This window comes from Salmo salar, chromosome ssa26 (assembly GCF_905237065.1).
Source record: "Salmo salar chromosome ssa26, Ssal_v3.1, whole genome shotgun sequence".
In the NCBI taxonomy this organism is placed as follows: Eukaryota; Metazoa; Chordata; class Actinopteri; order Salmoniformes; family Salmonidae; genus Salmo; species Salmo salar.
Genome location: NC_059467.1, coordinates 52,321,180 through 52,337,744, shown reverse-complemented (window position 1 = coordinate 52,337,744; position 16,565 = coordinate 52,321,180). Strand labels below are relative to the sequence as shown.

The window sequence follows — 16,565 nt, the reverse complement described above, 5'->3', positions numbered from 1 at the left end:
ACCTAACCTTAACCCCTCAACCTAACCTTAACCCCTCAACCTAACCTTAACCCCTCAACCTAACCTTCAACCTAACCTTAACCCCTTCAACCTAACCTTCAACCTAACCTTAACCCCTCAACCTAACCTTCAACCTAACCTTAACCCCTTCAACCTAACCTTCAACCTAACCTTAACCCCTTCAACCTAACCTTCAACCCTTCAACCTAACCTTCAACCTAACCTTCAACCTAACCTTCAACCTAACCTTCAACCTAACCTTCAACCTAACCTTCAACCTAACCTTCAACCTAACCTTCAACCTAACCTTCAACCCCTCAACCTAACCTTCAACCTAACCTTCAACCCCTCAACCTAACCTTAACCCCTTCAACCTAACCTTAACCCCTTCAACCTAACCTTAACCCCAAACCTAGCCCTAATTCTAACTCTAACCCCCTTGAAAACAGCCTTATTCATTGTGTGGTCCTCAGTTAGTCACATTTCTGTTTGTTTACTATTCTTGGTAGTACTTCTGATTCCCACAAGTATAGTTCAACATGTCCACACACACACACACACACACACACACACACAGAGAGAGGCAGTAAACAGAGTTACATGACTGGCATAGTCACAGAGTCATGGTCGTCAAAGCAGTAGGCATAACAAATCAGCTCATTCCTGCCCAAATTGGTCACATTTCAATCCCTCCTCATTTCCTACGCTGCTCAAATGAAGTCATGACAAGCTATTAATCACGTCTGACGAATTGAATCCCCTTTTTTTTAAAGTGTAGTTGTTATATGAGAGTTGTGTATTGGATCCTGTGTCTTGCCACATTGACCTCATGTACTGGAGTCAAATTACCTTCCAGTTGGACTTTCTGTTTGTCAGTAAAATACCTTTTTAGTTTCTTATTCTGACGGTACTAATCAGGGTTTCTGTTGACTGGCAGCGTTTTGGAATTTTACCCGCACATTTTAATAAATGTTCATTACTTTCAGGTTACCGGATTAGGGCTTCCCACCCAGGTTACCGGATTAGGGCTTCCCACCCAGGTTACCGGATTAGGGCTTCCCCCCAGGTCACCGGATTAGGGCTTCCCCCCCAGGTCACCGGATTAGGGCTTCCCCCCAGGTCACCGGATTAGGGCTTCCCACCCAGGTCACCGGATTAGGGCTTCCCACCCAGGTCACCGGATTAGGGCTTCCCACCCAGGTTACCGGATTAGGGCTTCCCACCCAGGTTACCGGATTAGGGCTTCCCACCCAGGCCACCGGATTAGGGCTTCCCACCCAGGTTACCGGATTAGGGCTTCCCACCCAGGTTACCGGATTAGGGCTTCCCACCCAGGTTACCGGATTAGGGCTTCCCACCCAGGTTACCGGATTAGGGCTTCCCACCCAGGTTACCGGATTAGGGCTTCCCACCCAGGTTACCGGATTAGGGCTTCCCACCCAGGTTACCGGATTAGGGCTTCCCACCCAGGTTACCGGATTAGGGCTTCCCACCCAGGTTACCGGATTAGGGCTTCCCACCCAGGTTACCGGATTAGGGCTTCCCACCCAGGTTACCGGATTAGGGCTTCCCACCCAGGTTACCGGATTAGGGCTTCCCACCCAGGTTACCGGATTAGGGCCTCCCACCCAGGTTACCGGATTAGGGCTTCCCACCCAGGTTACCGGATTAGGGCTTCCCACCCAGGTTACCGGATTAGGGCTTCCCACCCAGGTTACCGGATTAGGGCTTCCCCCCATGGTGCTCAGAATGCCAGAAATCATGTTGTTTATGGGAGTTAAGAACATTAATCTCTGATGCAACAGCGTGCGTCATTCTTACTGAATTCCGATGAGCAATCTGAAAATGTTAGCTTCCCCTAGCCTTATGTATTCTAAACTTTCCCTAAATAGCTTGTCCTCTACTGGCCTCTCTGGTCTCTGGCCTCTCTGTACTCTGGCCTCTCTGGTCTCTGTACTCTGGCCTCTCTGGGCTCTGTACTCTGGCCTCTCTGGGCTCTGTACTCTGGCCTCTCTGGGCTCTGTACTCTGGCCTCTCTGGGCTCTGTACTCTGGCCTCTCTGTACTCTCGCCTCTCTGTACTCTGGCCTCTCGGGCTTCTGTACTCTGGCCTCTCTGTACTCTGGCCTCTCTGTACTCTCGCCTCTCTGGTCTCTGTACTCTGGTCTCTGGCCTCTCGGGCTTCTGTACTCTGGCCTCTCTGGGTCTCTGGCCTCTGTACTCTGGGCTCTCTGTACTCTGGCCTCTCTGGTCTCTGTACTCTGGCCTCTCGGGCTTCTGTACTCTGGCCTCTCTGTACTCTGGCCTCTCTGTACTCTCGCCTCTCTGTACTCTCGCCTCTCTGGTCTCTGTACTCTGACCTCTCGGGCTTCTGTACTCTGGCCTCTCTGGGTCTCTGGCCTCTGTACTCTGGGCTCTCTGTACTCTGGCCTCTCTGGCCTCTGTACTCTGGGCTCTCTGTACTCTCGCCTCTCTGGTCTCTGTACTCTGGCCTCTCGGGCTTCTGTACTCTGGCCTCTCTGGGTCTCTGGCCTCTGTACTCTGGGCTCTCTGTACTCTGGCCTCTCTGGCCTCTGTACTCTGGGCTCTCTGTACTCTGGCCTCTCTGGCCTCTGTACTCTGGGCTCTCTGTACTCTGGCCTCTCTGGGCTCTCTGTACTCTGGCCTCTCTGGCCTCTGTTCTCTGGTCTCTCTGTACTCTGGCCTCTACTGGCCTCTTTGGGCTGTTCTGGCCCCTTCTGCCTTTCTTGCCTGTGTCCTCTACTGGTTTCTCTGTCCTCTACTGGTTTCTCTGTCCTCTACTGGCATCTGTACTCTGGACTTTGTACTCGTCCACCCCTCACTTCCTTCCTTCCTTTCTTTCCTTCCTTCCTTCCTCAGCTCCCCTTAATGTGTTAATGTGGACTCTGCTTCCTGCTCGCTCAGTGTTCTGTTATCAGGATCAGTTTTAACTGACGATATGTTACTCTGAATGACGTCGTAGCGTAGCGTGAACCCGGATATCTAACACTGAGACGGCAGTGTCAGTTCAAGCAGGGCAAAGGGACACTGTTGCTGAACAATCCAACATTTTGTAACATTCCTCAGTAGTAAATAATCAATAGTAATGTAGACTTTGTTTTACAGTGCCAGGTGTTCAGCAGGAAAATGAGCCTGGTAGTTCTTTAGCCGTCTGTACGTCTCACTGACGTCTTTTTATAGTAACACCATCGTTGTTCTGTTTATTTACCGTGTCGGTCCTCTAGTCTGCCTGACAACAGAACTCTGGTTCCCCGTGTCGGTCGGTCCTCTAGTCTGCCTGACAACAGAACTCTGGTTCCCCGTGTCGGTCGGTCCTCTAGTCTGCCTGACAACAGAACTCTGGTTCCCCGTGTCGGTCGGTCCTCTAGTCTGCCTGACAACAGAGAGAAGCAAGACAACAGAACTCTGACCCCTTAGTGGAATAAACAGGAAGTGTTCATATCCCCGTTCTGGAAAAACCCAACGGTCGTCGTCCTTAGTTAAATGGATGCTGATTGTGTTGTTTGGTGTCTAGGGACCTTCCTCTCCTTCAGAAGCCAAGCGAGGAGTCGCTGTTAAAGGATCTACTGATGATATGGGGGTTGCATCCTCATGTTTTAGACAGGGGTCGTAGTGAGGATGTTACCGTAAAGTATTGATACGGGTCGTAGTGAGGATGTTACCGTAAAGTATTGATACGGGTCGTAGAGAGTCACATTCCTGATCGCTGATAGGCCACTAGATACGGCCTGATCTGTGTAAATCACATTCCTGATCGCTGATAGGCCGCTAGATACGGCCTGATCTGTGTAAATCACATTCCTGATCGCTGATAGGCCGCTAGATACGGCCTGATCTGTGTAAATCACATTCCTGATCGCTGATAGGCCGCTAGATACGGCCTGATCTGTGTAAATCACATTCCTGAACGCTGATAGGCCGCTAGATACGGCCTGATCTGTGTAAATCACATTCCTGATCGCTGATAGGCCGCTAGATACGGCCTGATCTGTGTAAATCACATTCCTGATCGCTGATAGGCCGCTAGATACGGCCTGATCTGTGTAAATCACATTCCTGATCGCTGATAGGCCGCTAGATACGGCCTGATCTGTGGAGTTTTAGTGTTGTTGTTTAGGGGTTTGTTGGTATCCATGGGGACAGCAGTGAATGGTGGTAGTACGCCAGTACATGGTTTACCGCTATGACCACATCTGGCCGTTGACGTGTGTGTGTGTGTCAGTCAGTATTTGCAATACAAACACACACACACACACACACACACACACACACACACACACACACACACACACACACACACACACACGCGCGCTGGTCCCCTGCGGTGTGTAACCACAGCCACAGCTCATAATCTTCATTCGGTTGTTTAGACGCCTGGTCTCTCTCTCTCTGAAAGGAAGATATGCTCAGTCTGTTTGCATGGACCTGATCTACTGCAGTCTGAATATGGACATTTTACTGTCTCGAGGGCTGATTTAGGATCAGTTCTGCCTTTTTATTTAGGTCCCAATGAATCAGATTCCATGGACATGGAGGAGCTGTAGATCACTAAACATATGGCCCCTTTTACACTACAGTAGACCTATCTATACAACCCTACTGCTCTAAGGGGGGGGTAAATTCTTTACTAAACACTACAGTAGACCTATCTATATAACCCTACTGCTCTAAGGGGGGGGGTAACCCCTTTACTAAACACTACAGTAGACCTATCTATATAACCCTACTGCTCTAAGGGGGGTAACCCCTTTACTAAACACTACAGTAGACCTATCTATACAACCCTACTGCTCTAAGGGGGGTAACCCTTTACTAAACACTACAGTAGACCTATCTATACAACCCTACTGCTCTAAGGGGGGTAACCCCTTTACTAAACACTACAGTAGACCTATCTATATAACCCTACTGCTCTAAGGGGGGTAACCCCTTTACTAAACACTACAGTAGACCTATCTATACAACCCTACTGCTCTAAGGGGGGTAACCCCTTTACTAAACACTACAGTAGACCTATCTATACAACCCTACTGCTCTAAGGGGGTAACCCTTTACTAAACACTACAGTAGACCTATCTATACAACCCTACTGCTCTAAGGGGGGTAACCCTTTACTAAACACTACAGTAGACCTATCTATATAACCCTACTGCTCTAAGGGGGGTAACCCTTTACTAAACACTACAGTAGACCTATCTATACAACCCTACTGCTCTAAGGGGGGGTAACCCCTTTACTAAACACTACAGTAGACCTATCTATACAACCCTACTGCTCTAAGGGGGGTAACCCTTTACTAAACACTACAGTAGACCTATCTATATAACCCTACTGCTCTAAGGGGGGTAACCCCTTTACTAAACACTACAGTAGACCTATCTATACAACCCTACTGCTCTAAGGGGGGGTAACCCTTTACTAAACACTACAGTAGACCTATCTATACAACCCTACTGCTCTAAGGGGGGGGTAACCCCTTTACTAAACACTACAGTAGACCTATCTATATAACCCTACTGCTCTAAGGGGGGTAACCCCTTTACTAAACACTACAGTAGACCTATCTATACAACCCTACTGCTCTAAGGGGGGTAACCCCTTTACTAAACACTACAGTAGACCTATCTATACAACCCTACTGCTCTAAGGGGGGTAACCCCTTTACTAAACACTACAGTAGACCTATCTATATAACCCTACTGCTCTAAGGGGGGTAACCCTTTACTAAACACTACAGTAGACCTATCTATATAACCCTACTGCTCTAAGGGGGGTAACCCCTTTACTAAACACTACAGTAGACCTATCTATATAACCCTACTGGTCTAAGGGGGGGTAACCCTTTACTAAACACTACAGTAGACCTATCTATATAACCCTACTGCTCTAAGGGGGGTAACCCCTTTACTAAACACTACAGTAGACCTATCTATACAACCCTACTGCTCTAAGGGGGGTAACCCCTTTACTAAACACTACAGTAGACCTATCTATACAACCCTACTGCTCTAAGGGGGGTAACCCTTTACTAAACACTACAGTAGACCTATCTATATAACCCTACTGCTCTAAGGGGGGGTAACCCCTTTACTAAACACTACAGTAGACCTATCTATACAACCCTACTGCTCTAAGGGGGGTAACCCCTTTACTAAACACTACAGTAGACCTATCTATATAACCCTACTGCTCTAAGGGGGGGTAACCCCTTTACTAAACACTACAGTAGACCTATCTATATAACCCTACTGCTCTAAGGGGGGGTAACCCCTTTACTAAACACTACAGTAGACCTATCTATATAACCCTACTGCTCTAAGGGGGGTAACCCTTTACTAAGCACTACAGTAGACCTATCTATATAACCCTACTGCTCTAAGGGGGGTAACCCTTTACTAAACACTACAGTAGACCTATCTATACAACCCTACTGCTCTAAGGGGGGGTAACCCTTTACTAAACACTACAGTAGACCTATCTATACAACCCTACTGCTCTAAGGGGGGGTAACCCTTTACTAAACACTACAGTAGACCTATCTATATAACCCTACTGCTCTAAGGGGGGGTAACCCCTTTACTAAACACTACAGTAGACCTATCTATACAACCCTACTGCTCTAAGGGGGGTAACCCCTTTACTAAACACTACAGTAGACCTATCTATATAACCCTACTGGTCTAAGGGGGGTAACCCCTTTACTAAACACTACAGTAGACCTATCTATACAACCCTACTGCTCTAAGGGGGGTAACCCCTTTACTAAACACTACAGTAGACCTATCTATACAACCCTACTGCTCTAAGGGGGGGTAACCCCTTTACTAAACACTACAGTAGACCTATCTATACAACCCTACTGCTCTAAGGGGGGGTAACCCCTTTACTAAACACTACAGTAGACCTATCTATACAACCCTACTGCTCTAAGGGGGGGTAACCCCTTTACTAAACACTACAGTAGACCTATCTATACAACCCTACTGCTCTAAGGGGGGTAACCCTTTACTAAACACTACAGTAGACCTATCTATACAACCCTACTGCTCTAAGGGGGGGTAACCCCTTTACTAAACACTACAATAGACCTATCTATACAACCCTACTGCTCTAAGGGGGTAACCCCTTTACTAAACACTACAGTAGACCTATCTATACAACCCTACTGCTCTAAGGGGGGTAACCCCTTTACTAAACACTACAGTAGACCTATCTATACAACCCTACTGCTCTAAGGGGGGGGTAACCCCTTTACTAAACACTACAGTAGACCTATCTATACAACCCTACTGCTCTAAGGGGGGGGTAACCCCCTGGTCCTGTTGATGTTTCCCTGGTCCTATTTGATGTTTCCCCCTGGTCCTATTTGATGTTTCCCCCTGGTCCTATTTGATGTTTCCCCCTGGTCCTATTTGATGTTTCTCCCTGGTCCTATTTGATGTTTCCCCCTGGTCCTATTTGATGTTTCCCCTGGTCCTATTTGATGTTTCCCCCTGGTCCTATTTGATGTTTCCCCCTGGTCCTATTTGATGTTTCCCCCTGGTCCTATTTGATGTTTCCCCCTGGTCCTATTTGATGTTTCCCTGGTCCTATTTGATGTTTCCCCCTGGTCCTATTTGATGTTTCCCCCTGGTCCTATTTGATGTTTCCCCCTGGTCCTATTTGATGTTTCCCCTGGTCCTATTTGATGTTTCCCCTGGTCCTATTTGATGTTTCCCCTGGTCCTATTTGATGTTTCCCCCTGGTCCTATTTGATGTTTCCCCCTGGTCCTATTTGATGTTTCCCCTGGTCCTATTTGATGTTTCCCCCTGGTCCTATTTGATGTTTCCCCCTGGTCCTATTTGATGTTTCCCCCTGGTCCTATTTGATGTTTCCCCCTGGTCCTATTTGATGTTTCCCCCTGGTCCTATTTGATGTTTCCCCCTGGTCCTATTTGATGTTTCCCCCTGGTCCTATTTGATGTTTCCCCCTGGTCCTATTTGATGTTTCCCCCTGGTCCTATTTGATGTTTCCCCCTGGTCCTATTTGATGTTTCCCCCTGGTCCTATTTGATGTTTCCCTGGTCCTATTTGATGTTTCCCCCTGGTCCTATTTGATGTTTCCCCCTGGTCCTATTTGATGTTTCCCCCTGGTCCTATTTGATGTTTCCCCCTGGTCCTATTTGATGTTTCCCCCTGGTCCTATTTGATGTTTCCCCCTGGTCCTATTTGATGTTTCCCCCTGGTCCTATTTGATGTTTCCCCCTGGTCCTATTTGATGTTTCCCCCTGGTCCTATTTGATGTTTCCCCCTGGTCCTATTTGATGTTTCCCCCTGGTCCTATTTGATGTTTCCCCCTGGTCCTATTTGATGTTTCCCTGGTCCTATTTGATGTTTCCCCCTGGTCCTATTTGATGTTTCCCCCTGGTCCTATTTGATGTTTCCCCCTGGTCCTATTTGATGTTTCCCCCTGGTCCTATTTGATGTTTCCCCCTGGTCCTATTTGATGTTTCCCCCTGGTCCTATTTGATGTTTCTCCCTGGTCCTATTTGATGTTTCTCCCTGGTCCTATTTGATGTTTCTCCCTGGTCCTATTTGATGTTTCTCCCTGGTCCTATTTGATGTTTCCCCCTGGTCCTATTTGATGTTTCCCCCTGGTCCTATTTGATGTTTCCCCCTGGTCCTATTTGATGTTTCCCCCTGGTCCTATTTGATGTTTCCCCCTGGTCCTATTTGATGTTTCCCCCTGGTCCTATTTGATGTTTCCCCCTGGTCCTATTTGATGTTTCCCCCTGGTCCTATTTGATGTTTCCCCTGGTCCTATTTGATGTTTCCCCCTGGTCCTATTTGATGTTTCCCTGGTCCTATTTGATGTTTCCCTGGTCCTATTTGATGTTTCCCTGGTCCTATTTGATGTTTCCCCCTGGTCCTATTTGATGTTTCCCCCTGGTCCTATTTGATGTTTCCCCCTGGTCCTATTTGATGTTTCCCCCTGGTCCTATTTGATGTTTCCCCGGTCATATGGCTGTTGTTATTGTTAACCACATCATTTTGATCTCTTTCAGAGAAGCTGTACAACTCTCATGGACCTGAGCTCCGGAGGTCCCTGTTCTCCCTCAAGCAGCTCTTCCAGGTAAAGACCAATATATTATCTTTGGTGGAGACCCGTATATTATCTATCTATGGTAGAGACCGGTATATTATCTATCTATGGTAGAGACCGGTATATTATCTATCTATGGTAGAGACCGGTATATTATCTATCTATGGTAGAGACCGGTATATTATCTATCTATGGTAGAGACCGGTATATTATCTATCTATGGTGGAGACCGGTATATTATCTATCTATGGTGGAGACCGGTATATTATCTATCTATGGTGGAGACCGGTATATTATCTATCTATGGTGGAGACCGGTATATTTTCTATCTATGGTGGAGACCGGTATATTATCTATCTATGGTGGAGACCGGTATATTATCTATCTATGGTGGAGACCGGTATATTATCTATCTATGGTAGAGACCGGTATATTATCTATCTATGGTAGAGACCGGTATATTATCTATCTATGGTGGAGACCGGTATATTATCTATCTATGGTGGAGACCGGTATATTATCTATCTATGGTGGAGACCGGTATGTTATCTATCTATGGTGGAGACCGGTATATTATCTATCTATGGTGGAGACCGGTATATTATCTATCTATGGTGGAGACCGGTATATTATCTATCTATGGTGGAGACCGGTATATTATCTATCTATGGTAGAGACCGGTATGTTATCTATAAAGACCAATAAAATGGTCAAAATGTGGCAAAGCAATGAACTTTTTATCCTGAATACAAAGTGTTATGATTGGACCAAATCCAATACATTACTGAGTCCCACCCACCGTTTATTAAACATGGGCTGATTCTCTCCATATCACATCCACCATCCACCCTCCTCTTCCTCTCTCTGTGAGCTGGTGCCAACATGGTCAGAGGAAATAGCTCTACTCTGTGTTTGACTGGACTGGAACAGAGGAACAAGGAAGAATGGAGACGAGGGGAGAGAAAGAGAGGGAGAGAGAGGAGGAGGGGGCGAGGGAGGGGGGGAAGAAGGGGAGAGGGGGGGTAGAAGGGGAGAGAGAGGGGGGTTGAAGGGGAGAGAGAGCACATACCAGTCATGCCAGAGACTTCATTGTAATCATTTGAGAGATGAAGGGTTGATAACTCAAGTGGACGTAAATGTACAGGGCGTGTCCCCCAATAGGGTTGTGTGTAAGTAAGGCTGTTGTCAAAAGTAGTGCACTAAATAGGGAATGGGGTGCCATTTGGGACGACATCCTATAGTGCCTAGTGATGGTTGTCAGTGACGTCGTCCCCACAGTAGTAACGATCAGACAGGTGGAAGTCCTCTCTAAGGTTCAACTGAAATGTGACTTGCATTTTTACATTTTAGTCATTTAGCAGACGCTCTTATCCAGAGCGAACTTACAGTAGTGAATACATACATTTTTTTATATTTTTTATTTATTTATTTTTTTGTACTGGCCCCCCGTGGGAATCGAACCCACAACCCTTCTGCTTTATCCCTCCTAAAGACACGCGGATACAAGAGCCTTCAGAAAGTATTCACACCCCTTGACAGGTTGTCGTGTTACAGCCTGAATTCAGTGTCTCTGGACTAGACACAATACCCCAATTTACAAACCACAATGCACTTCTCTCACCAGAATGTTCTCTCTCCCGCCAGTGGTACGTTAACCGCTCCAGTACCATCCTTACTCATCGACAATGTTTGTTTGGTTATGGTCATTTCTGTTAATGCATTCAATTTATTATTATTATTATTCCTGTCTTTTACCGTTATCATCGTCGGTGTGGACACTTTGTTTGCAGAGCGCACAACCTATGTTACACTTGTGAGAAACACGTTTGTTGTTTGTTTATTTCATTCCGTTTTACGAGTTCTGTAAATGTAGTCATTTGTCTTTTTTGTTTGGAGCTCTCAATGTTAATGTTGAGTAACGCCTTCGATCACACCGCGGGTCGCCATTGCAGCAGCATCTGGATACCGTGTCCAAATAACAGCTCAACGTTCACCTTCCCCTTGCTACCGGATAAATCCACCGTTATGAACACAGAACCTACTGCAACGGCCTCTACAACGCATTGCTGCTGCTAGACAAAACGCAGCTTTTCCATTGGAAATTTTATGTACTTATGTTGTACCCCCAAAAAATGCAATGTCGGTGTGATCGTGGGCGTTAGGACACGCACTTAGGACACGGACACGCACAGGGACTGCGGTTGAAAATTAGCCGGCTGGCTAAAACCGGCACTTTTACTGAAACGTTGATTAATGTGCACTGTCCCTGTAAAAATAAAATAAAAAAAATAAATAAACTTTATTAGGCATAGAAGTAGGCCTATAGGCTACCTTGGCCTGCGTGCTAATGTAGCCGTGATAATACCACTACTAATGATTTGTGGAGCTTCTCTAAGGAACGTTTTCAGAATAACAATAGTTCCTTACAATGTATTTTTGAAAAATCGTTCCAGCATTCTCCCTTTTTCCATTACCACTCAGCAGCGTGAAAAGGGAAATATGTTAATGCTCTGATCCTGTGAAAACGTCATGAAATAAGGACATAACTGACCACTTCTTATCAGTGCTTGTCTTGGACTGAAATAGGTTACCAGTACCCATTTTTTTTTTTTTGTTGTTGTTGCGGGTGCTGGTATTGTTTTTTATATTTAGATGCAGGAAATACTTTCTGAGCTAGTATTCTATAAGAGGAACAGGAGATCAAGCAGTTGGAATATTTCTTTGAGGTGCCGGTACTCGGGGTCAACTCCTGCCAAAGTCAAGTTCGGCTTCTTATCACCTTGATCAAATAGTCTCCAGCTGGGTCTGTCCCCAGCTCACTGGGCGGGGGGGAACTCACTGGGCGGGGGGAACTCGCTGGGCGGGGCAGGGAGGAACTCGCTGGGCGGGGCAGGGAGGAACTCGCTGGGCGGGGCAGGGAGGAACTCGCTGGGCGGGGCAGGGAGGAACTCGCTGGGCAGGGGGAACTCGCTGGGCGGGGCAGGGGGGAACTCGCGGGGCAGGGGGGAACTCGCGGGGCAGGGGGGAACTCGCTGGGCGGGGCGGGGTGAGCTCACTGGGCGGGGGAACTCACTGGGCGGGGCGGGGGGGACCTCACTGGGCGGGGCGGGGGGAGCTCACTGGGCGGGGGGGGCTCACTGGGCGGGGGGGGAACTCACTGGGCGGAGGGGGGGAACTCACTGGGCGGGGCGGGGGGAGCTCACTGGGCGGGGCGGGGGGAGCTCACTGGGCGGGGCGGGGGGAACTCACTGGGCGGGGCGGGGGGAACTCACTGGGCGGGGCGGGGGGAACTCTGAGGGACCAGGATATTTGATACAATGTTGCCAGTTTGATGCAGAAAGGCCATGTGTTTTATTTTCATCAGGATATTTTCTACCTGCAGGATGCGATGTTTTAATCTGTTGGATTTTTGGAGGCTGGTTTTACATAGTTGCCAAATGGTAACAGAAGTTACTTTTTAGGTTTGTCCATTTTACATTTTGGATAGAGTTTTGATTTAACTACATGACAATGATTTTGAGATACTTTTGTGTATATATAAAATACAAATACACTATATATACAAAAGTATGTGGACACCCCCTTTAGATTCGGCTAATGCAGCCAAACCCGTTGCTGACAGGTGTATAAAATCGACCACGCAACCATGCAATCTCCATAGACAAACATTGGCAGTAGAATGGCCTTACTGTAGAGCTCAGTGACTTTCAACGTGGCACAGTGATAGGATGCCACCTTTCCAATAAGTCAGTTTTGTCAAATCTCTTCCCTGTTAGAGCTGCCCCGGTCAACTGTAAGTGCTGTTATTGTGAAGTGGAAACGTCTAAGAGCAACAACGGCTCAGCCGTGAAGTGGTAGGCTACCTGTGGCTCAGTTGGTAGAGCATGGTGTTTGCAACGCCAGGGTTGTGGGTTCGATTCCCACGGGGGACCAGTACGAGGGAAAAAAAATTGAAAAAAAAATGTATGTATTCACTACTGTAAGTCGCTCTGGATAAGAGCGTCTGCTAAATGACTAAAATGGAAATGGAAACGTTTAGGAGCAACAACGGCTCAGCCGCGAAGTGGTAGGCCACAGAAGCTAACAGAACGGGACCGCTGAGTGCTGAAGCGCGTAGCGTGTAAAAAAAAAAAAATAGTCTGTCCTCGGTTGCAACACTCTCCTCTAGTGTGCGGCGAACGTAACTGTCTGTTTTGGGGTCTAAGCTGAGGCTGATGCAGGCTTTCTATGCCATGGTGTCCTCTCTGTTAACAATCTGCTGTGTGGTTTTGTGTTGTTTTGCAGGACGATAAAGACCTGGTGCCAGAGTTTGTGAATTCAGAAGGCTTGATGTGTTTCATCAAGGTTGGAGCGGAGGCAGACCACAACTACCAGAACTACATTCTCCGAGGTGAGTACGATCTCAACAATCATTTACATTTTATTTAACCTTTTTTATTTTAACTAGGCAAGTCGGTTAAGAACAAATTCTTATTTACGATGACGGCCTAGGAACAGTGGGTTAAACTGCCTTGTTCAGGGGAACAGAACGACAGATTTGTACCTTGTCTCCAGTCTGAGCTTTGTGTCTCCAGTCTGAGCTTTGTGTCTCCAGTCTGAGCTTTGTGTCTCCAGTCTGAGCTTTGTGTCTCAGTCTGAGCTTTGTGTCTCAGTCTGAGCTTTGTGTCTCAGTCTGAGCTTTGTGTCTCAGTCTGAGCTTTGTGTCTCCAGTCTGAGCTTTGTGTTTTCAGCCCTCAGTCAGATCATGCTGTTTGTAGATGGGATGAACGGTGTGATCGACCACAATGACACTGTTCAGTGGCTCTACACTCTCAGTGGCAGCCTGGTGAGTATTACCTACCATGGAAACATGACCGCAGTACACACACACACACACACACACACACACACACACACACACACACACACACACACACACACACACACACCATTCACTGGCTCTGAATCATAGACGGCACATTTCTAGTTTGGGGTTAACTAATTTTAAATGCACTTTAATAAATAAAGCCTTCAAAGCATCATCGTATTTCAGACTTGTGTAAGAGAGTTTACTATCCATAATGAGAGGGACAGTCTACTGTCCGTAATGTCAGAGAGACAGTCAGTCTACTGTCCGTAATGAGAGAGAGACAGTCTACTATCCATAATGTGAGACAGTCAGTCTACTGTCCGTAATGTCAGACAGTCAGTCTACTGTCTGTAATGTGAGACAGTCAGTCTACTGTCCGTAATGTCAGTCTACTGTCCGTAATGTCAGTCTGCTGTCCGTAACGTCAGAGAGACAGTCAGTCTGCTGTCCGTAACGTCAGAGAGACAGTCAGTCTGCTGTCCGTAACGTCAGAGAGACAGTCAGTCTGCTGTCCGTAACGTCAGAGAGACAGTCAGTCTGCTGTCCGTAACGTCAGAGAGACAGTCAGTCTGCTGTCCGTAACGTCAGAGAGACAGTCAGTCTGCTGTCCGTAACGTCAGAGAGACAGTCAGTCTGCTGTCCGTAACGTCAGAGAGACAGTCTGTTCATAAAAAAAAACTCCCGTTCAAAGCATGTCTGAGCGCATATAGTGAAAAAGATTTGGCATTTTATAAACACATTTAAAATTCTTCTACACTTTTTATATTACTGGAGACATTTTAAAATAATATTGTTTTAATACCACAAATTACAGGGTAGCCGACTCTGCTGTCAAACAGATCAATAAAAACGGCCTTGTCCATGATTGGCCTACGAGAAGAGGGGACCAATAGAAAGAGGGTGTTTTCTTCTATGTTTCAGCACCTGCCCCTCCCCCCTCACCATAAAGCTCAGTGTATGGCTCTGATTTGGACACGATCATAAACCAACACTGGGTCCAATCCTAACTGAGAAACGCATGCAGAACCTGTTGCATGCTGGGTTCACAAAGTAAACTAAATTCAAAATGTTTGCTCATTTAAAGAGAATTGGGAGTTTCAGTGTACCCTCCTGAATTGACTGTAATTTTAAAGAAATTGACCCCAATCCTGGTTGCATGTACTATATCATGAATTTATGTCTGTAAGAGACATAAACACTAGTGTGTCTCAGGAAGTCTTTTGCCCAAATTAAATGTGTGTTGTTTTTTTTAAATCAAACACCTTGCAGCTCAGATTTCAGAACTCCTTTTTAACAGGGAAGTGAGAACAATCAATGAGATGTGACAGACAGGGACAGGGTGTGAAAATAGAATGTGGTGAGAATCTATTATTGCATAAGACTGTGTGTTAGAATCAAGACTGTTACTGTAGAGATGGAGAAGAGGTTTAATACACTGTACTGTAGTGGAGAGGTTTAATACACTAGACTGTAGTGGAGAGGTTTAATACACTGTACTGTAGTGGAGAGGTTTAATACACTGTACTGTAGTGAAGAGGTTTAATACACTGTACTGTAGTGGAGAGGTTTAATACACTGTACTGTAGTGGAGAGGTTTAATACACTGTACTGTAGTGGAGAGGTTTAATACACTGTACTGTAGTGGAGAGGTTTAATACACTGTACTGTAGTGGAGAGGTTTAATACACTGTACTGTAGTGGAGAGGTTTAATACACTGTACTGTAGTGAAGAGGTTTAATACACTGTACTGTAGTGAAGAGGTTTAATACACTAGACTGTAGTGGAGAGGTTTAATACACTGTACTGTAGTGAAGAGGTTTAATACACTAGACTGTAGTGAAGAGATTTAATACACTGTACTGTAGTGAAGAGGTTTAATACACTGTACTGTAGTGAAGAGGTTTAATACACTGTACTGTAGTGAAGAGGTTTAATACACTAGACTGTAGTGAAGAGGTTTAATACACTAGACTGAACTACATTGACTCCCCCCCCCACTTATTGGAATTAAATGTAGATACTTTGCAGAGTTTTCAATCTTATTTTACTGACTGAAGTAAAACAGAGTTTCTTTGCTCTGGGTTCAATGGGAAATGTTGTGTATTTGAGGTGTAATATCGCCACCTTGTGGAGAAAATGTCTAACTGACACTATCTCTCGCTCTCTGCTCTCTCCCCTCCTCCCTCTACATCTCTCTCTCTCTCACTCCTCTCTCTCACTCCTCTCTCTCACTCCCACTCCTCTCTCTCACTCCTCTCTCTCACTCCTCTCTCTCGCCCTCCTCTCTCTCTCTCACTCCTCTCTCTCCCTCCTCTCCCTCTCTCCCTCCTCTCTCCCCTAGTCTCGTCTGGTGGTGAAGACAGCTCTGAAGCTTCTGATAGTGTTTGTAGAGTACACAGAGTTGAACAGTCCTCTACTCATCCAGGCTGTCAACACTGTGGATGGCAAGAGAGGTACACACACACACACACACACACACACACACACACACACACACACACACACACACACACACAGTGCTGTTGTACTCAACTGCTGAAGGAGAATTTCACTGCACCATTTTATACCTGCTGTAAACGGTGTACTGATGAATAAACTGAGATTAGAGAGGTC

At 46.4% G+C, this 16,565-nt stretch overlaps 1 protein-coding gene across 6 annotated transcripts in view; it reads left to right on the top strand.

Annotated features, from left to right (window-relative positions):
• Window positions 1-16,565, top strand: part of LOC106588129 (FH1/FH2 domain-containing protein 1-like) — a 141,488-nt gene that overhangs the window by 59,912 nt on the left and 65,011 nt on the right. For all 6 annotated transcript variants that reach the window (XM_045708614.1, XM_045708616.1, XM_045708618.1 and 3 more), the window contains exons 4-7: window positions 9,065-9,132; window positions 13,387-13,492; window positions 13,833-13,927; window positions 16,294-16,405. In XM_045708614.1, the coding sequence (XP_045564570.1) occupies window positions 9,065-9,132; window positions 13,387-13,492; window positions 13,833-13,927; window positions 16,294-16,405 (381 nt within the window). The remainder of the gene's footprint in view (window positions 1-9,064; window positions 9,133-13,386; window positions 13,493-13,832; window positions 13,928-16,293; window positions 16,406-16,565) is intronic.